The sequence below is a fragment of the Hevea brasiliensis genome, chromosome 7 (genome assembly GCF_030052815.1).
Source record: "Hevea brasiliensis isolate MT/VB/25A 57/8 chromosome 7, ASM3005281v1, whole genome shotgun sequence".
Taxonomy (NCBI): domain Eukaryota; kingdom Viridiplantae; phylum Streptophyta; class Magnoliopsida; order Malpighiales; family Euphorbiaceae; genus Hevea; species Hevea brasiliensis.
The window spans coordinates 100,286,025-100,311,399 of NC_079499.1; the positions used below are offsets into that span (position 1 = coordinate 100,286,025).

Here is a 25,375-nt window from a genome sequence, read left to right on the forward strand (position 1 = left end):
CGGATGTTCCGGGTGAGCTGTCTGGTTGTTGTGTTGAAGGCCTGGAGACCAGTGATGGTGCCAAGTCAAGATTTGATTATTTGCAAATGGAAGCTGAATATTACATGAAACGATGTTTTTTTTTTTGACCTGCGTAAGGACTTGAATTGATTTTCTTCATATTCCGGCTGAAGTAATTCGACCAGCGGCGATCTTATTTTATTTGGTAAGCTATTTAATTTAGTTTTTATATTTATTAAAAAAATTTAATTTAATTTATTTTTTAATTTGATTCAAAAATTTTAATTTAATTTAAAAACTAAGATTTATAGATTAAATTTTTTAATTTTTTAATTTTTTAATTTAAATAAAAAATTAAAAAATTTAATTTCTTAATTTTGAGGTTAAATTTCTTGATTTAAATTCTAAAATCAAAAAATTCAATTTCTTAATTTTCTTGATTTTTGGATAAACTTAAATTTAAATTAAAACATTTAAACTAAATTAAATAAAAATTTAAAAATAAATTAAACTAAACTTTCTGAATAAGTACAAGCCTAAACTAAGCTTTAAGCCTATTTTATTTTGAGTAAAATTGTTATTAAAAAAAATTCAAAATTTTACTCATTTTATTTATTTTTTTTCAAATAAAGCTTTATAAGTTTTTTTTTTGAATTATTTTTAATGATGTATTGGATTTTGGATACAATTCAACCTATAGATAATGATAAATTTATGTAAACTTGAAGCTTCAGAACATTATAATTGAAAGTGAGAAGAAGGAGCCAAGATATCATTGCTCAACTCATCACTTTGAAATTATAATGGATACACTGATGAGTATGGCTGCCAAAATTTTCATCACCCACTACCACTAACTTGGAAGCATCCACCCTTGAAGGGCATCAGGGAAGGGAATCATCCATCATTATTTCTTTAAATGGCATAAAAGATGCAGTGTTATTATTGAAAAGCTTGAAATGCAAAAGATGCTATGTTATTAAATTTCAAAATTCTTTATCCCATCCCAAGTCCTTGGATTTTAAGTGAATAAAACCTGTAAGATTGAGTATAACTTAGCCTTGTTTGGTATTTCTGTTAAAATTGTTATTGAAAAATTACTATTTTAAATATATTAGTTAGAGAGCATTAAAAAATAATTTAAAATTAAATTAAATAAATTTTAATGATAAGAATATTAAAAAAATAAAATATTTTTTTCAAACTGTTTTATTTAATGGCATTTAAAATATTACTTTTATTTAGAATAATAATTTTACCCCTATAAACACAGTGCTAAATAGGTACTTAATAATTCGTATGATTTAGTTTAAATTTTATTTAAATTTTAATAATTAACATGAATTATTTTGTTTGAAATTTTAATAAATAAAAATATTTTTTAATAAAAATTAACATTTTAATTTAAAATAATTTATAAATTAATCTTATTCTAAATTAAATGGTTTATATATTAAAAAAAACACGCAATCTAAAAATATCCAGTTTGAAAAAAATTAGGAGCAACAATTTTGCTTGACTTGCAGGGTGTCCATCTTAGGGGTGTGCAAACTGTCGGTTCGGTTCGAAACTCAAAAATTAAAAATTAAAAATTTTTAAAATCAAACCAAACAAATTAATAAGAGAAAATCGAATCAAATCGAACTAATAAATATCAGTTCGTTTCGGTTTTAAATCAATCAAACTGAAATTTATAAAATTTCATATTTTTAACATTAAATCTAAATAATAAAACATAAAAACAAAAAAAGATTAGAAATCAAAACTCAAAAATCTTAAGGTTCGGTTCGTTTTTCTTTGATTTCGGTTCGGTTCGATTCGGTTCAATTCGATTTAATTCGATTTTCTTTGATTTCCTATATATATTAATAATTTTGGTTCGGTTCGATTTTTTTTTATTTCTTTATGAAAATAACCAAACTGAACTGATTAGCCGAAATTATTAAAATTATAAATCAAACAGATTGAATTTTAAAATTAAACCGATTAAACCGAATTGAATCGATTCAATTTGATTTTTCGATTTAAACCAAAAACTGCTCTCCAGTAGTCCATCTTATCCGATCCCACTTTGTATTCAACCCGACTATATTCTCTCTTTTTTTAGTTTATTTTGCTATAAATATCTTAATTTATTATATATATATATATATATATATAACTCAAGAAAACTGTTGGAATATGCATATAGGATATAAAATTTAAAAAAAAAATGAACGGTGTTGTCTAGCCCATCCTAACTCACTCCGCTAGATGATAATGAAATTTTTGTATATATAATGTTTCATTATCGAGTGTGATAATCTAATAATTAATTTAATAAAATAATCTTATTTTACCCTAGTTTAACTTTTTATATTAATATAATAATTAAATATTATCTCTATTTATAAGTACAATGAGAAGCAATAACCAGTTATCTAATAATTTGTCTCATTAAGTATTATCCTAAATTTGATGATAAATCTCTTCTTATGGGTTGAATAAAATAAGTACATCAATTGATGATGTCATGCCAGAAATTTAAAAAGTTATAATTATCATACTCGAAAAATTTTAATTTTTATAATTAAAAAAATAATGTGAAACTTATTATAATTATAATTTTTACTGCTACAAGCATGCATATTTTAGGTGGCGGGCAAGTTTTAATCTTGAAAAACTCGTACTAAATTCAATTCGTCGTCGTTCCTAAAACATATCATATATAAAATGAAGTCAAAGGTCCTTTAAAAAAACAATAATACGTCAAAGTCAAATGTTATATCATTCAAAGTCATGGCCAGCTGTACAATTCATTCTTCCAAGCATAGTGAGTTGTAGCTCCAACTAATAAGTTGCTTTTTAAAGAAAAATATATTTTATTAATTAAAAATACAGCTACAAATCATCGTGTTCGTATATTTTTATATAAATAAATTCAACATAAATTATTTATATAAAAATAATTATTATTTTCAATCTTCAAAGTTCGATCTTTTACTAAAGAAAAGATTTACATCTCATATTACATTTCTATTCAAATAACAAAATAACACATGTGAACATTTCATAAAATGAAGATAAAACAAATCAATTAAAGGAACAATTCTATGTATAAAAATAGAGACAAACAAAATAAATTCTTACTAGGCCGTTTGTTGTTGGAAATTTTTTTTTTTTTTTTATTTTTTAGCGTTTAGAATACTAAAAAAAATGAGTTAATAAAAATAATTTTCTAATTAAATTAAAAAAAATAAAGTTATTTTTAAATAAAATGATATGCTTTTTTAAAAAAAGAAGTCATTTTTTTTTATACTTTGATAATATCATTAAAACGTGAAAATATTTATACATACATAATATAAATATAATCATTAATTAATTTAATATTACAATCAAACAATTAAAAATATTTTTTCATAAAAAATATTTTCTATATATAAATTAGTTTTTGTGAAACAAGTGGAACCTAAAATAGAAACAAATAATTCAAGATTTATCGATAAGAATAGATATAAGTATGTAATCTAGAATGCATTTTAAAAGAATACATATTTAATGATTATTAAAAAAATAAAAAAAAAACAAGGGAAAGAGGTGGATCAACCATGGTGAATTTTTCACCTATGGTCTTTAAAAAAATTAAAAAGAAAAAAAATAGAGAAAAAACTTAAAAAAGAAAAAAGAAAAAAAGAGCTTTTTTTTACGTTTACAACGTGAAACTCATATATATTTATTATTTATTATTATTTTATTTTAATTATCTAATAATAATTTAATATATTTATAAAAAAAACTATATATTTTATTGAATGATCTGCTTATTTATTTTTAGATATATATATATATTATTTTTAAAATTAAATATATATCTGCAATCTGAACAACCCAATTCAATAATAACTCTTATTAAATTCTATACCTAATAGAACTCTTGAAATATATATATACCCTAATAATCTCTTCTGCTAAACTTTGCTCTCAAAACCTGTTTGTCACCTCCTTTTTCTACTAAATACTCTCAACAGGTATTTTCATTATCTTTTAATTATTGTTATATATATATATAAATTTACGATTTATAATCTGATGTGCGCAGAAAATCTCTAAATTTTTACTTCTCTATTCATCACCTTCGATTCTGTGTTCAAGGTAAAAATTCTCATTATTTATTCAATAATGGATGAATTTGATTTTTATTTGTTACAACTACTCTAGAAATTTATTTTCTCTTTGACCATTGGTATTGAATTGGGTTGATCATGATTACTGTGAGATAGTAACCTTCAATTTATATTTTATATATATATATATATATATATATATATATATATATATTAAAGTTATTTTATTTTATTATTATTTGATTTTTTTTTATATTTTGAATATGTAGGAGATTCAAATATTTATTCTGTCAGCTGAAATTGTCTCTCTTTTATTGAATCTAGCTATTATTTTGGAGGTTTCAGGTGCGTGGTAATTATAGTACATGGCACCGTTTTAGTCCCTTTTAAAATTTCTTAGCATTAAGTTTGTTATTAAATGAAATTTTAAATCAGTATTTCAACAATTATTTTATATGTGATTTTTTAGAGTTTTATTTTATTATTGAATTTTATTTCGATTTTGATTAAATAATTGATTTTGTCAACTATCTCTGCATTAGAACCATTAAGATTATGGGAACAAGCTTTTAATGTATTAATATTGATTGATATTACCGATGTGTTACACTGAATTGATTTGAGATTGATTTGATCTTATTGACTCTCTGAAATTATTGAAATAAACTATTGAAATTGCACTATCAGTTATTATTTGCTATCTAAAATTTTTTATTGATTTTGATTGATTTGTACAAATTGATTTTCTATTTTGAATTGATACCTGTGCCCAGTATCTGTTTTTGTTATCTGGCCCCACCGTGTGGACTATCACGGTATTAGATTGCATTGTGGAGTAATGCATCATTGCAGTTTATGGTTTGCATTAGTATCATATGCATTGATATCTGTGATGGAGGAGGAAGGTATCTAATATCTGGTAGCGCGCTTACCATCTGGCATTTGGTGATGTGGGGTATCATCACCCTGGTGCACTGTACCATAAAATTTTTATTGAATGGATTTATTTTGTATATATGTTTTATGAAATTATTTTATAAATGATTTTGATAGCATGAGCATGATTTTATTGAATAGAAAATTTATTGTGAAATTAATCAAGCGTCTGCCTGTTCCCATTCCGTTGTGTGCTATAATTATCATTCACTGAGCATTTAACTAAAACCACATTTTCTCTGTTTATTATCTGTTTCAGATCAGTAGAATTCTGCAGCTGATCCAAATATTCAATCCATTTTTTGGAGAGAGACAATCTTTGATTTGTTCTCATGGTATGCCCGAATTCATATTTTCTCAGGCTAATAATTAGTTTAGTTTATTGAACAGTTTAAATTTTTATTTAAAATCTGTAGAGATTCCGCAGTTTACTTATGGGATATTTATGATATTTATTCAGCATTTTGTTTATTTGGATTTTGTCTATTTTTTTTGGATTAGTAAGTGACAATATATTCATTCAAGATACTCTGATAAGGCTTGCATGATTTAAGAATACTTAGATTATGCGCCGGTCACGGTTCAGAATTTTGGGTCGTGACGTACAACCAGCAAGTTGGATTTGATTATTAGATGCCATGGAATAATATTCTAATAATGTCTTTTAGACCTTTAAAATTAAATTTTATTTTTTAATAAAATATCAGTTAATAATTTTAAATTTAAAAAATGAGATTGTATAATATATGATGGTTATGTTTAACATAAGAGAATCCAAATCCATTTTGATATAATCTCTAGTTTTGTTACTTTATTATTTATCTAATTTATATAGATTCATGTTAGTTTAACACTTTGAAATTAATATGTAAAACGCACGTATTTAATAGGTCTCTGCTAACAAGAAACGAGTAGCTGCCACCCCGCAATAAACAAATGTCGCCAACAAGTTGATAGGCTCATCTCTACCCTTTTTTCCGCTAAGATTCTCTGACTTATTGATGGCTGCATTACTATTCAATTGTTGCAGCAACAGCTGTGATAATGGATAAGAATGAAAGAAACCATCATTAATTATTTTATTGCAGTTGGTTTCTCACCCCCTCTCTCTCTCTCTCTCAAAACTCTTCCATCCTCACATTGTTCTTTTCCTAATTTAGCATGGACTCTGCGGTTAATGTTCCCAGATGGACACCAAAACCAAGCACAGTTAGATCACCTCTAAAAAAGCCTACAGCAAGAGTAGACGACGAGTTAGAGTTGCCAAGCATGGCTTCTGACGATGATGACAAGTCCCTTAGCATGCACACAGTACTATTCCCATTTAGCACTGGCTTTGCTATTGATGGTCATGATCATCATCATCATCCGCCTCTCGATTCTTCAGGTCGCTATAAAACACCATCTCTAAATAAGATTGAGATGGAAGCAACTGTCGGGCTAATAAATGAAGACAAGAAGCAGCAGTTTTCATTCAATGGAAGAAATGGCGATGGCATTTTCTGTACGTGGAAGGATTTTTCGGTTACAGTAGGTGATGGGAAAAATGGCCGCCGGGTAATCCTGCAAGGGCTAACAGGGTATGCTCAGCCGGGGGACGTGTTATGCGTCATGGGCCCTTCAGGCTGCGGCAAGTCCACTCTTCTAGATGCATTGGCTGGTATAGATATGATCATTATTATTATTATTATCTTTTTATAGATATATGATCATTATTAATTACGTGCTTCCCATAATTTTTTTTCTTTTTTCTTTATTTTGGGTTATATATATTTCATGTGGTATAATAACGCTAAGGAGGAAGGGCTTATTGCAGGGAGATTAAGTTCCAATACACAGCAAACTGGAGAGATCCTAATCAATGGTCACAAGGTGACACTTGCCTTTGGAACTTCGGTAAGAACTATTTATAAAGATCAATAAGTTTAATTTATAAAGACTATTATTGTAATTGTTATTGTTATTGTTATTATTATTATTATTATTATCTTCAGCCTATATAATTCTTTCAAGTACGTAGCCTTATTTATAAAGATCAATAAGTTTTAATTTATATTGATATAATTAAATTATGAGGTCTTTAATTTTGAACGGTTGGGGTTAAACAAAATTAAAACAAAAAAGAAGGTCTTTATTGTATGATTATGGCGGTCGCATAAAAAAAAATCGGTTGATGCCTTTTTTTTTTTTTTTTTTTACAAGCCTTAATTTTTGTTCATCAGTGGTCTATATATGATTTTTTTTATATGCTGTATTTAACTCTATGATTTATCATGTTTCAAGGCGTACGTGACTCAAGATGATACTCTAATGACAACATTAACAGTAAGGGAAGCTGTGTACTATTCAGCACAGCTTCAACTACCAGACTTCATGTCAATATCTGAAAAGAAACAAAGAGCCGAGATGACAATAAGGGAGATGGGCTTGCAAGACTCTGTTGACACTAGAATTGGAGGGTGGAGCACAAAAGGCCTTAGCGGTGGACAAAAGAGAAGAGTCAGCATTTGCATTGAAATCTTGACTCGCCCCAAGCTTCTGTTTCTTGATGAGCCTACCAGTGGACTAGACAGTGCAGCATCTTACCATGTCATGAAACGTATTGTGAGGCTTGCTAAGCGAGATGGAAGGACTGTTATTGCTTCAATTCATCAACCTAGCAGTGAAGTTTTTGAGCTATTCCACAATCTTTGCCTCCTCTCTTATGGCAGAACAGTCTATTTTGGTCCTGTTTCAATTGCAGAAAAGGTATTGATTTTATTGGAATGATAATTGGTTTCTTGGGCAGTTGATAAATTATGTAAAAATTCATTTTGTCTGCAGTTTTTTTCCTCGAATGGCTTCCCTTGCCCTTCTCTCAGGAACCCATCAGATCACTACCTTAGGACCATAAACAAGGACTTCGACGGGGTAAGCATATTTTCCTATCAGTAAATGGCGCATGCAAATATATCAATTCCTCGTGATATTTCGCCGTTTAATTTGCTTGCTATTTTACTATCAGGACCTTGAACAAGGCCTTGGGGGTTTCATAAGCACAGAGGAAGCTATAAATGTTCTTGTCAAATCGTACGAATCATCAGAGATTTTCCAGCAAGTTAAACAGCAAGTGGCTTATATTTGCGAAAAGGTATGGAGAACTGTTTGTTAATTAGTTGAAATTAATTAACGCTACTTTAAAGATTGTTAACTATACTTTTGTCTTCTTGGTTTTAAAGAAAGGAAAAATTCTGGAGAAGAAAGGAAGTCAGGCAAGCTTCATCACCCAATGCATTGTTCTTACAAAGAGATCCTTCGTGAACATGTGTCGTGACCTAGGCTATTACTGGCTTCGCCTCGCAATCTACATTGCATTGTGCTTATGTGTCGGGACTATCTTCCATGACATTGGCTTCACGTATGGTTCAATTCAGGTATATATAAATAGATTATATTGCATCAAGTTCAGGAGCAGTACATGTATACTTTTCTCCGCTGCTATTAATCACTGTTGAATTTTCCAGGCTAGAGGCTCAATGCTTATGTTTGTGGCCGCGTTCTTGACTTTCATGGCAATTGGTGGATTCCCTTCTTTTGTTGAGGATATGAAGGTTAGCCTGCTCTAATAATGATCTTGTCAAGCCACACGATTTCAATGACTGACTGAATTTAATTTCCTTCTCTGAATTCAGATCTTCGAACGAGAAAGATTAAATGGGCACTATGGTGTTGGTGCATTCGTTGTTGGAAACACATTGTCTTCTATTCCTTACCTGTTAATTATCTCTTTAGTCCCTGGAGCCATAGCTTATTACCTAGTTGGCCTTCAAAAGAGTTTTCAACACTTTGCCTACTTTGCACTGCTACTCTTTGCATGCATGATGCTGGTAGAAAGCCTAATGATGACAGTTGCAAGTATAGTGCCAGATTTCCTGATGGGTATCATAACAGGTGCTGGAATTCAAGGAGTGATGATGCTAAATGGAGGTTTCTTTCGCTTGCCTGACGATCTTCCCAAGCCTTTTTGGAGGTACCCAATGTACTATATTGCATTCCACAAGTATGCAAACCAAGGATTCTACAAGAATGAGTTTGAAGGATTGACATTCCCAAATAATCAAGTCGGAGGGTCGCCTACCATTACTGGCGAAGAAATTTTGCGAAACATTTGGCAAGTAGAGATGAGTTACTCAAAATGGATTGATATCGCTATCTTGTTTGGTATGGTGGTTCTTTATCGCCTCATGTTCTTGGGAATCATAAAAATTATTGAAAAGGTTAAGCCAATCATCAAAGCTGTCACGTCTGTTCCTCCTACACAAGTCCAGACAGATACATGAGAATCCCTCTCCTTCACTTGAAATTGATTGAAAATGAGATTTGTGGGGTTCATGATTTAGTTTAGAGAAATTCCATCAGGGGATGATTATTTATTATGTATGTGCATTATAATAACAGTACAATGGATTTTTTGTGTCTAGAGTTTAGACCTGGTTCATTATGAATATAAAAATATATAATGAGATCTACCCGTTGATCATATAAAATATATATATATATTATCTTGAATAAGCAATGAAATTAAGTTTAATCAAGAATTTTCCTATGTAATGACTGCTGAGTTATACTCATGCAGGCTTAAGAGATGATAATTTAGTAGAAAGATTTTTCTTATCTAAATTCAATTTTATTATGAATTTAAAACACAAATATATGAAATATGTGCATTTAATAAGTAAATTTTACTGCACATCTTATATTTTGAATCTATAATAGACCGAATTTAATAAAAATTTTTCTTAATAAAATATTTGTTTATCTGTTTTTCCATAGATGATGCAACTTTTTTGATAGAACAATTTACATAATTTTTTTCTTATTCATACTTAATTATAGGTTATTAATAGCTACTGCAACTTTTTTTAATTGATCAATTTATGTAGTTATTGCGAAGCAGTCTTTAGAAATTTTTGCCTTTATTTTTTAATTATCATGTTTACAGCCTGTTTGGCATTGAGTTTAAGAGGTTGAAACTGCTTTTCTGAATAAAAGCACCATTTTAAATGCAGTTTGAAAAAAATTATTTTGTTGTTTTAGTATTTTTATAATTAAAATTTATCAAATTTAATTTTTAATTATTTTTTAATACTCTCTAACTAGCATATTTAAAAAAGTGATTTTTTCAACAGTAATTTCAACGGCAATGCTAAACAGGCCTTTAATTATCAGGTTAGAGGGATTTGCTGCTATTGTGTAATGACCTAAATCTTAAATACTCACTTATTTAGTTTTATTTATAATACTTTAATTATAATTTAGTTATTTAAAGTATGTGATGAAATCAATAGTTATTTTATGAGAATATTTTATGCATATGTATTTTTTTTTTAAATAGATCACCTCCAATTTATTAATAATTTTAATATATATATATATGTGTTATAAATAACAATTTATGCATTTATATTAAATAAGTAGTATTTTATATTAATAAAATAACATAAGCAATAATAAATGATAATATAGATTCTAAAATTTATTTTAAAAATTTTAATGTTTTATTTTAGTTAACTAGTTGATAATTTAATTAATTTCGATTAAATGATTTTCTAATTTACATTAATATATTATTACCAATAAAATAGGATAGATTAAATTTTAAGTAAATAATTTATTGTAACACCCCAAAAATTTTAAATTTATTATTTTATGAGTAATATTCATATTTTAATTTTATTTAAATTTTAAGAAATTATTTGAGATTTTTTTCGGATTTTAAAAATCGGGTTCGATTTTCCTAAAATATAAACTTTGATGATTTTTAAAAACTAATTTAAAGACCACGTGGCAAAACTAAAAATATATTTAGAGTCTACGGATTTTTCTGAGTTTTCTGAAATTTTTTTGAAATTTTTGGACCTCGTTTTCGGTCCTGAGGAAGAGTATAAATTCAAAATTTTGTATTCTAAATTAAACCGATCGAATCGAACCGGACTGGATCAGACCGGTCGAATCGGATCGGCCTTTCTTCTTCCTTTTTCTTCCTCTCCCGCGCGCGTTTTTCCTCCTCTCTTCCTCTCCCATTTTCTCTCTCCTCCCTCCTCCTCTTGCCGCGCTGCCACCTCCCCAGCCACCCCAGCTCGCCGGCACGCTACCCCACCCCTTTCCCACGGTCGGCCGACGCCCCAGGCAGCCAAAAAATGCGCGCGAATGCCCCTTGCGCGCGCGCGACTCTTCGTCTTCCTGGCCGAAATCTGGCCGATCCGGCCACCAATCGGACCGGGTCTTGTGTCTAAATCCATCTACTCCTCGAGAGCTTTCCATAGACACCAAGAACATCGAAATCCATCGAGCGGTTTGTCCAATTTTTACCCGGGAAGTTTTAGCCCATTTTGACTTTTGGGCTAGATTTCTCGCAAACCGTGAACCCCACGAGAAAACCGAGAGTACCAGAGCGCTCCACTCGTCGAGAGCTTCGCGTGGATATAAATTTCAAAATTTTCCGACACCGTTTTTCTATGGGTCCCACGGAACTTCGCAGTGTTTTTCCGAGCATTAAATGTGCTTAGAAAATTTCGTAAAATTTATGTACTAACCCCCGTGTTGTGGGCTTCGTGTACGTATCTTCAATTCGCGAAAATTCGACAGTTGTCTGGGTCTGTGAATTTCCGACCAGACAGACCGGTCACCGAAAAGGTCTCCGAATTGGATTGAGATTTTGGCTACTCCACCATTGTCAGACGTCCCGAGCGTGTCCCCAAAGTCGGAATCGGCAAAGGTAAACCCGAACCTTGTTTTTTCGTAACTTTCTAGTGCTTAAATAGGATTAAAAATCCATAAAATATTCGTGGTAGCTTAGAAAATTATGATTCTTTTTGCAATAGCCTAGTAATATTGCTAAGGACCGCAGGGCAAAGTTTTAGAATTTTTAGAGCTTATTTGGGTAGTTTTTGCAACAATGATCAATTATAAGGACTAAACTGTAAATTTACATATTGTGATTGATGACTGTTTGGATGGGCCCAGGAGGGGCTGTGTGATGTGATTGAGTTGTGAGTGTATGATTTGTGAATATAGAAGTGCGTTTTGAGCCCTTTTGCAGGTTGGGTAGGTCCTAAGTATAGGGGAGACTCTGTCAGATTTTCGGCACGACTTAGGACGTATTTGGTCTTTTTCTTGGTTTGCATTGAGTCAATTGTATTAAATAATTGTAATGAAATTGTCAGGTGAGCCGGGACAGCCTTCTTCCTCCGCCCAGCTGCCTCAGTGACCACCATCAAGTCTGTGAGTAAAATATTAATTTTAATTGTAATTTCGATATTATTATATGTTCAAGCATGCCCATGCATCACTTATATGCATATATCTATGTAGTTAAACTCTAGGCACATTTTATGTTGCATTCACAACTGTTAAAGTGCCATGAATGTTGTTGTGGTAATTTGGAGCAGTGTGCGTGAGTTGGCGTGCGTGTGATGTGGTGTTGGCTATGGATAGGACGGGTAGTCACGGCTTGAGATCTTCGCTGGGACCCGATCCTTCAGGGTAGTCACGGCTTGAGTTGTTCGCTGGGAGCTCCGATTTGGTTTATTAAGCGAAAGTCCGGCTTGAGTTCTTCGCTGGCACAGGTTGGATTTAAGAGAGCTATATAGGGGATCAGCTCCCATATATTTATGATTGATATTACTGGGTGTGTGAGTGCTACAAATTACCTTTTTACTGTTATGATGTGAAAATATTGCTGATGTTGCATTTCACTCTACAGGGTGCATTAGTTTTAGATAGTTATAGAGATTATGGTTAAAATTGATATTTTACTCTCTTAGTCGAACGCTCACTCCTGTTCATTATTTTTCAGGCCACAGGAGGATTTTATTGTGGTTAACCTGCTTTTCTCCTTCGCAAGTTGTTTATTAATATTTGTGTAAATGTATTAACTCATAGAATTTTCGCATGTGTTATAAATATTTATTTGAATTGTGTCTGCAATATAAAGTGCTAATTTGGGCCTGTAAACTTATTATTTTATGCATGTTGATGGACTGGATGAGGGAGCTGAGCTCCCATTTATTTTATGTTGTTATGAGTATGGGGAGGGTGAGCTGAGCTCCCCAAATGATATATATTGTGTTTACAGGTCAGGCGAGTTAAAAACTCCCCGTTAAAAGGTCCATTTTATGGCCGGACTCTGTCCGGTTGGTTTCTTGAAATTGGGCCGAATGGGCCTTAGAGTTGGGTTAAGGAATAGTTAGGCTTACTACGGGCCCCGGGGGCTTTAGGCTGGCCCAGGTCCTAGTGCCGATCCGGCCCATAGGTTGGGTCGTGACAAGGAAGGTATCTAATATCTGGTAGCGCGCTTACTATCTGGCCTTTGGTGATGTAGGGTATCATCACCCTGGTGCACTGTACCATAAAATTTTTATTGGATGAATTTCTTTTGCATATATGTTTTATGAAATTATTTTATAAATTATTTTGATAGCATGAGCATGATTTTATTAAATAGAAAATTTATTGTGAAATTAATTAAGCGTCTGCCTGTTCCTATTCCGTTGTGTGCTATAATTATCATTCACTGAGTATTTAGCTCAAACCACGTTTTCTCTGTCTATTATCTGTTTTCGCATCGCAGAGAAATTGATCCAAATATTCAATCCATTTTCTGGAGAGGGACAATATTTGATTTGTTCTCATAGTATGCCCGAATTCATATTTTCTCAGGCTAATAATTAGTTTAGTTTATTGAACAGTTTAAGTTTTTATTTGAAATCTGTAGAGACTCCGCAGTTTACTTATGGAATATTTATGATGTTTATTCAGCATTTTATTTATTTAGATTTTGTCTATTTTATATATTATATATAATGTTAATGTTAAATTGACATTTAAATTTTAGTTCTTCCCATATTAAATCGTTAATATAAATTCAAAGGAAACGATAATAGTGCCATGTTCTCAGCCAATTCGGCTTCAAGCAATGAGAACCACATCTTTCATGCAAATATCCTATCCAAATGCAATTTTTTTTCTTTGATATAAGAAATTTCAATGTCAAAAATCAACATCACAACTAAAAATAATAATGCAAGTGCCTGGTCCTATCGCACTCTACGTTTAATTATCATGCAACCACTTGCGGTGATGAATTGACAGTTCTTATCAACTTTTTCCATGTTTATGGTGATTCTATTAATGAAATTTAGTTTTCTTCAAATATATATATATATTGGTTCCATCAAAGGTCGCCTGCACTACAGGCTATAGCTTGCCGTAAGTGAATTCTCTTCCACTGTTGAATTCATTCGAATAGTGACGAAAAATAAATTTTTTTTTTCAATTTAATATGTATATATTAATGATATATAGTTTATTTTTAATTTATATTTTTCGTTTTTCATTTAGAGTAGAAAAACATAATTAATTCAATTGATTTCAAATTAACTAAATATTAATTTGATAGTTCAATTAACAAAAATTTAATTAAATATTAAGAATTGTAATAAGTCAATACGCTAATGTAATTAGATTTAAAGACTTATTGAAGCAAGAATTAATAAGTTTAACATTATTATTGGAGATATTATTAAAAATGGTGAAATGAGAACACCAACGCAAAGACTTGAGAATTTTGTGAAAAAATGAAACTCACGCATTTTGTTCTCATACATACCAGCAACCTCAAGCCCTTGCAGCACTGGACCTTGAAGCCAGCGATATTACCCAAGGCAAATTGAGCAGATAATTGGCTTGTTTGATGACATTCATGGAGAAAATTTCTGAAGGAGAAAAAGTGGCGCAGATTGAAAGGAGCTGTGAAGGCCTCGATATTATAAAATACCCAGAAAAGATAGCAGTTGCCGCTATCTTAATTATAAGGCACCTTTATTTTCTCTCTTATGCCGTTAAACAGTTGTCTATTTTTTTAGGATTAGTAAGTGATAATATATTCATTCAAGATACTCTGATAAGGCTTGCATGATTTAAGAATACTTAAATTATGCGCCGATCACGGTTCAGAATTTTGGGTCGTGACATACAATCAGCAAGTTGTATTTGATTATTAGATGCCATGGAATAATATTCTAATAATGTCTTTTAGACCTTTAAAAATAAATTTTATTTTTTAATAAAATATCAGTTAATAATTTTAAATTTAAAAAATGAGATTGTATAATATATGATGGTTATGTTTAACATAAGAGAATCCAAATCCATTTTGATATAATCTCTAGTTTTGTTACTTTATTATTTATCTAATTTATATAGATTCATGTTAGTTTAACACTTTGAAATTAATATGTAAAACGCACGTATTTAACCACCCCGCAATAAATAAATGTCGCCAACAAGTTGATAGGCTCATCTCTACCCTTTTTTCCGCTAAGATTCTCTGACTTATTGATAGCTACATTACTATTCCATTGTTGCAGCAACAGCTTTATTGAAAGAAACCATTATTAATTATTTTATTGCAGTTGGTCTCTCACCCTCTCTCTCTCTCTCTCTCTCTCTCAAAACTCTTCCATCCTCACATTGTTCTTTTCCTAATTTAGCATGGACTCCACGGTTAATGTGCCCAGATGGACACCAAAACCAAGCACAGTTAGATCACCTCTAAAAAAGCCTGCAGCAAGAGTAGACGACGAGTTAGAGTTGCAAAGCATGGCTTCTGACGAAGATGACAAGTCCCTTAGCATGGACACAGTACTATTCCCATTTAGCACTGGCTTTGCTATTGATGGTCGTGATCATCATCATCATCCGACTCTCGATTCTTCAGGTCGATATAAAAAACCATCTCTAGATAAGATTGAGATGGAAGCAACTGTCGAGCTAATAAATGAAGACAAGAAGCAGCAGTTTTCATCCAATGGAAGCAATGGCGATGGCATTTTCTGTACGTGGAAGGATTTGTCGGTTACAGTAGGTGATGGGAAAAATGGCCGCCGGGTAATCCTGCAAGGGCTAACAGGGTATGCTCAGCCGGGGGACGTGTTATGCGTCATGGGCCCTTCAGGCTGCGGCAAGTCCACTCTTCTAGATGCATTGGCAGGTATAGATATGATCATTATTATTATTATTATCTTTTTATAGATATATGATCATTATTAATTAAGTGCTTCCTATAATTTTTTTTCTTTTTTCTTTATTTTGGGTTATATATATTTCATATGGTATAATAACGCTAAGGAGGAAGGGCTTATTGCAGGGAGATTAAGTTCCAATACACAGCAAACTGGAGAGATCCTAATCAATGGTCACAAGGTGACACTTGCCTTTGGAACTTCGGTAAGAACTATTTATAAAGATCAATAAGTTTAATTTATAAAGACTATTATTGTTATTGTTATTATTATTATTATTATCTTCAGCCTATATAATTCTTTCAAGTACGTAGCCTTATTTATAAAGATCAATAAGTTTTAATTTATATTGATATAATTAAATTATGAGGTCTTTAATTTTGAACGGTTGGGGTTTAAATAAAATTAAAACAAAAAAAAAAGGTCTTTACTGTATGATTATGGCGGTCGCATAAAAAAAAAATCGGTTGACGCCCTTTTTTTTTTTTTTTTTTTTTTACAAGCCTTAATTTTTGTTCATCAGTGGTCTATATATGATTTTTTTTTATATGCTGTATTTAACTCTATGATTTATCATGTTTCAAGGCGTACGTGACTCAAGATGATACTCTAATGACAACATTAACAGTAAGGGAAGCTGTGTACTATTCAGCACAGCTTCAACTACCAGACTTCATGTCAATATCTGAAAAGAAACAAAGAGCCGAGATGACAATAAGGGAGATGGGCTTGCAAGACTCTGTTGACACTAGAATTGGAGGGTGGAGCACAAAAGGCCTTAGCGGTGGACAAAAGAGAAGAGTCAGCATTTGCATTGAAATCTTGACTCGCCCCAAGCTTCTGTTTCTTGATGAGCCTACCAGTGGACTAGACAGTGCAGCATCTTACCATGTCATGAAACGTATTGTGAGGCTTGCTAAGCGAGATGGAAGGACTGTTATTGCTTCAATTCATCAACCTAGCAGTGAAGTTTTTGAGCTATTCCACAATCTTTGCCTCCTCTCTTATGGCAGAACAGTCTATTTTGGTCCTGTTTCAATGGCAGAAATGGTATTGATTTTATTGGAATGATAATTGGTTTCTTGGGCAGTTGATAAATTATGTAAAAATTCATTTCGTCTGCAGTTTTTTTCCTCGAATGGCTTCCCTTGCCCTTCTCTCAGGAACCCATCAGATCACTACCTTAGGACCATAAACAAGGACTTCGACGGGGTAAGCATATTTTCCTATCAGTAAATGGCGCATGCAAATATATCAATTCCTCGTGATATTTCGCCGTTTAATTTGCTTGCTATTTTACTATCAGGACCTTGAACAAGGCCTTGGGGGTTTCATAAGCACAGAGGAAGCTATTAATGTTCTTGTCAAATCATACGAATCATCAGAGATTTTCCAGCAAGTTAAACAGCAAGTGGCTTATATTTGCGAAAAGGTATGGAGAACTGTTTGTTAATTAGTTGAAATTAATTAGCGCTACCTTAAAGATTGTTAATTATACTTTTGTCTTCTTGGTTTTAAAGAAAGGAAAAATTCTGGAGAAGAAAGGAAGTCAGGCAAGCTTCATCACCCAATGCATTGTTCTTACAAAGAGATCCTTCGTGAACATGTGTCGTGACCTAGGCTATTACTGGCTTCGCCTCGCAATCTACATTGCATTGTGCTTATGCGTAGGGACTATCTTCCATGACATTGGCTTCACGTATGGTTCAATTCAGGTATATATAAATAGATTATATTGCATCAAGTTCAGGAGCAGTACATGTATACTTTTCTCCGCTGCTATTAATCACTGTTGAATTTTCCAGGCTAGAGGCTCAATGCTTATGTTTGTGGCCGCGTTCTTGACTTTCATGGCAATTGGTGGATTCCCTTCTTTTGTTGAGGATATGAAGGTCAGACTGCTCTAATAATGATCTTGTCAAGCCACACGATTTCAATGACTGACTGAATTTAATTTCCTTCTCTGAATTCAGATCTTCGAACGAGAAAGATTAAATGGGCACTATGGTGTTGGTGCATTCGTTGTTGGAAACACATTTTCTTCTATTCCTTACCTGTTAATTATCTCTTTAGTCCCTGGAGCCATAGCTTATTACCTAGTTGGCCTTCAAAAGAGTTTTCAACACTTCGCCTACTTTGCACTGCTGCTCTTTGCATGCATGATGCTGGTAGAAAGCCTAATGATGACAGTTGCAAGTATAGTGCCAGATTTCCTGATGGGTATCATAACAGGTGCTGGAATTCAAGGAGTGATGATGCTAAATGGAGGTTTCTTTCGCTTGCCTGACGATCTTCCCAAGCCTTTTTGGAGGTACCCAATGTACTATATTGCATTCCACAAGTATGCAAACCAAGGATTCTACAAGAATGAGTTTGAAGGATTGACATTCCCAAATAATCAAGTCGGAGGGTTGCCTACCATTACTGGTGAAGAAATTTTGCGAAACATTTGGCAAGTAGAGATGAGTTACTCAAAATGGATTGATATCGCTATCTTGTTTGGTATGGTGGTTCTTTATCGCCTCATGTTCTTGGGGATCATAAAAATTATTGAAAAGGTTAAGCCAATCATCAAAGCTGTCACGTCTGTTCCTCCTACACAAGTCCAGACAGATACATGAGTGTAACACTCTTCACCCGACTACAGTGTAGCCAAGCAAGGCATGCTACATTCGGTGCCGGAGTACCCTAACTTATCTTACTTTATTTCTTTAAAAATTTTGTTCTCGTTATATTTAATATTGATTATTTTTCGATGAAAAAACTAACGAAGTTTCTCCTATTTTATTATTGTTTGACGTGTTTTACTATTTACTTGTTTGAAAATTTCAATAATATTTTACAATAAAAATCTCATCAATTATTCTCATAATCCATATCTCATTCATATATCTCAATTTCATATTCATTCCCATGCATTTCCATTCATGCACAATTTATATATATAAGTCCTCAAGTTTCATTAATTTACATGATTTACAGACTGATTACATAAATTCATAATTTACATGATCTACAAATTAATTACAGTTCCATAATCTATATTTCAATATACAATTCATAGTGTACATTATAAACAATAACTAATTATAATGTACAAAATACATAATATGATCTATATGGGCCCTATCTACATGCATTGCTGAAGAGGTGACAACCTTGAACACTCTGTAGATCAAAACTCCAAAATATCTGTTTGGTATTCGCTGGGCTTTAACTTCAGTACCTGCGTGAGGAAATAAATCCACTGCGCTAAGCATTGCTGCTTAGTGGTGTAATAATATAACAAGGAAATAATATAACAAGTAAAAATAATTAGAGCATATTTTCTATACTCAAGAATTTTACTGGTTCATATGAAATTTTTCATACAATATATCTTTCGTCATTTATGTTGCTCTCTAGAATCTCTTTTGACATAAGTTTTACAATAATCACTTATATAATGTACGATTAAATCTAAAATTTATACTTATACTTATATTCTTATGAAAGTCACTTTTGTAATGTTATTTAAGTTATAATTCTTCTACTAGTCTTTTTATCACTTCCTTGATACTTTCTAAGTCGTTTACAATCATTTCATAATATTTAAAATTTTTAATACTAATTTCATTTACTTCAGACCATTCTAAGAAACAAATTTTTTGAGCTAAACTAATTGATTTCATAATTTCTTACTCATTTATTTGCTTTCTAGTATTTTTAATTGTTAATATTCATAACTTATTTTAATAAATTAGACTGCCTAAGTAACCTATGACAGGCTGACTAAATTGGATAACGAGTCGTTGGCACTGGACACCGCGGTGCCTCGGGCCGTCATACCATGGGACGCAGAACGTTAACCACGTATGCAATCAATATGGCTAAAAAGCCATGATAACACATAATCGGGCATTAAGCCATGAGTGCGGGCATAAAGCCATGAGTACGAGCATAAAGCAATGAGTTCGGGCATAAAGCCATGAATATAAGCATAAAGCCTTTCGCAGTACTGCTAAAACAATACCCTATTGGCATACCAATTTATCTAATCTGACACACGTGTCTAGGCAATACAAGGGCACATAATATCATTAAATATTAATATATTGTGTTTTATGATTTCATTATTATATGACAAATTCCATAATTTATACATTCATCATAATATTCATACTAATTTCAATTCACATTCATTTGGTTTCACGTACCATTTACATTCATCATCTTTCCTTTCTCTTTTGATGGGAACCTAAATCCCAAATGACACTTTTATCTCATTTATACATTCAACAATTTATTCATGTCAAGTACATTTCATACTTCAAGATGTATTGCTAATATATTATGAACTCCATTGCTGACTAAACTGGATAACGGGTCGTTGGCACTGGACACCGCGGTGGGCCGTCATACCATGGGACGCAGAACGTCAACCACGTATGTAGTCAATATGGCTAAAAAGCCATGATAACACATAATCGGGCATTAAGCCATGAGTGCAGGCATAAAGCCATGAGTACGAGCATAAAGCCATGAGTTTGGGCATAAAGCCATGAGTACGGGCATAAAGCCATGAGTTCGGGCATAAAGCCATAAATATAAGCATAAAGCCTTTCACAGTACTGCTAAAACAATACCCTATTGGCATACCAATCTATCTAATCTGACACATGTGTCTAGGCAATACAAGGGCACATAATATCATTAAATATTAATACATTGTGTTTTATGATTTCATTATTTCATGACAAATTCCATAATTTATACATTCATCATAATATTCATGCTAATTTCAATTCACATTCATTTGGTTTCACGTACCATTTACATTCATCATCTTTCCTTTCTCTTTTGATGGGAACCTAAATCCCAAATGACACTTTTATCTCATTTATACATTCAATAATTTATTCATGTCAAGTACATTTCATACTTCAAGTTGTATTGCTAATATATTATGAACTCCATTGGTGTGGGAGTATAAATCTCAATTACCTATTCCAAGCAATCCATGAACATTTCATGGATTCTAAATTTCCTGCCTGAATTTTCTCTATTAATTTATTTCTTACACTTTGTGTCTTTGTATTACTATTTACTCAAATTATTGACTTTTTAATGCATAATAAATTTGTTGAACCTAAGTTCACCAATATACCACATTTTGCATTCTAAAGTTGTTGGTATTGGTTGCCAATACCATTTCAAAGCTTAGTGTTAGTTATTCACAATTTTCAGATTTCAAGTATTAAGTTTACTGTTCCATTGGTCATTTGTATAGTAGGAATTTGACAAAATTGTCTTCACGAAAGTTGTTTGTTATTGTGTCTAGTTACATTTGTTTTTTCGAATCACTCCATTTGGAGTTTTGTAGCTCAAGTTATGGCCTAAATATTATAACTGAATGGATTGCAAATTTTCCAGATTTTCTGGACAAAACTAAATCTACAGTGTTTTGTACACTGATTGTAGGTCAGTTTTTGAACATGTTAAGATCAAAATTTGGGTTTAGCTTCTTCATAAAAGTTGTAGGTCTATATCTCAGCTTTCTGTTGGTAAAATTTTAGGTCAATTGGACCTTTCTACACTGAGTTATGACCAAATAAATAAACATTGTTTATTTGGTCATTTTGCCCAGGTAGAATGCAAGTCACCCGGATTAGGGCAGTTTTTAGGTCAACTTGGTTTGGTTTTCTGGGTAGGGTTTCTTCACTAAAGTTGTGCCATTATGTGTCTAGTTTCATGTCCAATTGGCCTTGCACTAATTGAACCTATACAACTCCATTTATAGCTACCCAAACCTGCTGGACTCACAACCAGTCCTGCAGGTCACCAAGGGCAGCATGCCTAAGCTCAACTCCAACATCCTTACTCACTTCAATTCCTCCTTACACACATTCAAATGGTCACTAATTGACCATTACAAGGTTAATATACCATTTCATGAGCAAACCCTAATTTTTTTCACAAACCCTAATTTTCAAATGTCCATTTCATGCTATTCATGTCATGTAACACATCTAACACACATAGTTCAATATTTAACTCAAGTTATCTTATCACAAACCACTTCTAAACAATTCAAGTCATACAAATCAACAAATCTTATCCTTCTCCCATGGTTGTCGATTTTCATACATACTTCAATATAATTGTTTTGTTCAATTTTACAACAAATTCACATTTCATTTGTCTTCCTAACAAAGATTAACAAGATAGGGAAGTAAGTATAGGCACTAACCTTTTTTGAGCAGAATTCTCCCAAGTTTAAACTTCACTTTCTTGGCTTTTCTTGGTTGCCAAACACTCCTACAAGGTATGGGGTAATTTTTATTGAAGGGATCTAGGGCTTTTGGTGCAAGATAAGCAAGGTTTCCAAGCTTTGAAGCTTGAACTATGGTGGTGTGTCCATGGAGTTCGGTTGGTTTTGAGCGAGAAGGAGCAGATTGCTTTTTCTTTTCTTTGTGTCATTTATCCTCTTTTATTAGTTAATTTAAGTGGTGCTTAATTGTGATTGGTGGATAGGTTTTTAATGACACATATGATGTCATAATTAGGTATTTTCTTTCATTTTCTTTTCTTCTTTTCTCTACTCATTTTTAATTTAATTTTTAGCAATATTTATTTATATTTTATGTCATAATAATTATTTACTTAACTGGACAAGTCGGCCAAAAATCATCTCTGAAGACAAAATGACCAAAATGCCCTCCGTTTGGCTTAACAGACCAAAATTGTCTGTAACGATTGAAAAAATTTTTTAAGTCTTTTCTTGGTATTCTAATGCCATAGAAACCTCAATGACTGTTCTCTGGAGTCTCAAAAATTATTTCATGAATTTTTTCCCAAGTTTAGGGCTCCTAGTTGTGAGAACCGCAACTTCCCACTGGGTTACCCATTGCCAGGGCACCTGCTCATTTAACTTGGTTGTATTTTATTTCTAAAATTTTTCCTAAATTTTTCTTATTAATATTTGAGTTAAGTATGGCTCCTCACTCTAGTCTAAATATTTTTCTAAACGTTCTAGCTGTCCAGACCAACATTGGCCACCGGAACAGTAGAATATACAGAATTACTACAGTGAGGGTGTTACAATGAGAATCCCTCTTCTTCACTTGAAATTGAATGGAAATGAGATTTGTGGTGTTCATGATTTAGTTTAGAGAAATTCCATCTGAGGATGATTATTTATTATATATGTGTATATATATTTATTTACAATATATAGATTCAAAACCTAAATTCTTATGTTATTATAATAGTACAATGGATTTTTCTTATCTAGAGTTTAGACTTGGTTCATTATGAATATAAAAATATATAATGAGATCTACTTGTTGAACATATAAAATCTATATATTTTTATCTTGAGTAAGCAATGAAATTAAGTTTAAGCAAGAATTTTCCTATGTAATGACTGCTGAGTCATACTTATGCAGGCTCAAGAGATGATAATTTAGTAGAAAGATTTTTCTTGTCTAAATTCAACTTTACCATGTGTAGATACCATATTTTGGCCGACCTCCAAAGTCAAGGAACTTTTAAACTTTTAACTTTATTATCCGCTCTCAACCGGTGTCCCCAATCACAAACAGCTTTTTTGGACTCACCGATTGCTCGTCCCTGGAACAAACCGATCTCACGCTTAAGTTAGATGGCTTTCCGATCTCTTGGTCTCTGTCAGATGGGTTCGAGTCAACACTAGGTCTCTGGACCATGCAATCTTATCTACTGATATTCTCCGATCTCTCTGTGCAAATATTGCAGAACTTCATTCGGCTAATGTTGTGATCGGGCTTCTCGCTTAAATGCCCCAGATATCCCTTAAAATGAAGTTAAGGTTTCTGTCCGGTCTAATAATGGTTCCGATCTTAAAAGTTCAAGTCAGTGTCAAATCTTTCTAATTATAATATTTTAAAGTTTCATCCGATATTTGGTCATGAGTTAGTCCGATCTCAGGTCCACGTATAATGATTTTCCGATCTCTTATCTCCTGATTAATAATCGCTTTCAAATTTTATGTTAAACTACGTTTATCAATTAAATACTCAGACAATTTTGGACGCTTTTCAATCTCATCAAGAAATTAAACAAAAAGGATCTCAATTCATTTCAAAATAAAATGTACAAGTCATTCAGCAGGAGAGTCTCCCCCAACTTGCTCCCCAGGTACATTATCATTTCTCTCATCCTCTCTCTCTCTCTCCCGGGCTCCTCATCACTATCCTCTTCGACTTCTGGGATGAGCTTATCCATCCAGGAGAAGTCTTCCTCGGGATAATGCTTCTTCAGCTCGGCCAGGGGGTCGTTATGGGCATTCACATATGCCCCAGCTTCTTTTGTGGTGCTCTCCTCTTCCTTCGCTTGGAGCTCCTCTTCCTTCACCTGGAGCTCCTCCTCCTTTGCTTGAAGCTGCTAAAAAAAATAAGCTAGATCGACAGATCGACCAACTTGAGAAACTTTGAGTTCCCGTTCCACCTCGGTTATCCTCTCCTCGCAGTATTTCACCCGATCTTCCAGTCTAGCGATGTAATCATTGGCAGAGGAGAGTTAAGCCTATGCAGCTGAGGCATCTTGGACTACCTTAAAAATCTTCCTCCTTAAGGTGTGGTCTTTTTCTCGGATCACATGTTGATTGGCAATAGCCTCTACGCCCAAGCTCATCGTTTGAGTTAAAATATCGTCGATGCTCTACTCTGCCAATCTATTCTGATCTTCTTGGAAGTAGATAGAGGCGCCCATAACTTTTGCTAAGCCAGGGTTTCCTCGGGTGGAACGGTTCCTTTCTAGAGATTGGATGAGGAGTTGAGCCCCCCAAGGAAAGTGTCCTAACAGTGAGGCCAAAAGGCTCCCCTTCCACATTGGAAGAGATCGGAGGAGGTGGACATTTGATCTGTTGAAGAGGAGGAACGACGACTTCTACTTCTGAGACTGACTATTCCTGAGGTTGGGGAGGGGAGCTCGGTACTTCTACCAAATCGTGGCGAGGTGTTTGAGCTGCGGTAACAATGGCCGCCTTCATCGCTCGCACCTTTCGGGACACCTCCCTCTTTCGCTTACTTCTCTCTTTAGAAGCCTCACCACCTGCCATACCTACACAAAGTAGAAGTCAGTGAGTTCACTAAGATTGAAATACTAGAGATCAGGAATGTACCAGGACCGAGGTCAGAGAGCTGAACCTCGTAGTCTTCATCGCTGATCAGCTGCATCATCCACCACTTCAGTTTGGCCATAACAGCATCTAAGCACGAGAATTTATGGGTGGACGCTTGAGTCTTTAAC

At 32.8% G+C, this 25,375-nt stretch overlaps 1 protein-coding gene and 1 pseudogene across 1 annotated transcript; both read left to right on the forward strand.

Moving 5' to 3' along the window:
• The first annotated feature begins 6,052 nt into the window (after nucleotides 1–6,052).
• LOC131181574 (ABC transporter G family member 1-like) lies at nucleotides 6,053–9,544 on the forward strand (annotated as a pseudogene).
• Nucleotides 9,545–15,464: 5,920 nt separating this feature from the next.
• On the forward strand, nucleotides 15,465–18,977 carry LOC110633510 (ABC transporter G family member 1-like). The gene is made up of 8 exons (XM_058150303.1): nucleotides 15,465–16,074; nucleotides 16,231–16,310; nucleotides 16,691–17,155; nucleotides 17,231–17,317; nucleotides 17,412–17,537; nucleotides 17,626–17,820; nucleotides 17,911–17,997; nucleotides 18,079–18,977. Exons 1-8 carry the CDS (start codon nucleotides 15,576–15,578, stop codon nucleotides 18,724–18,726), a joined length of 2,187 nt encoding a protein of 728 aa, XP_058006286.1. The 5' UTR covers nucleotides 15,465–15,575; the 3' UTR covers nucleotides 18,727–18,977.
• Nucleotides 18,978–25,375: the final 6,398 nt, after the last annotated feature.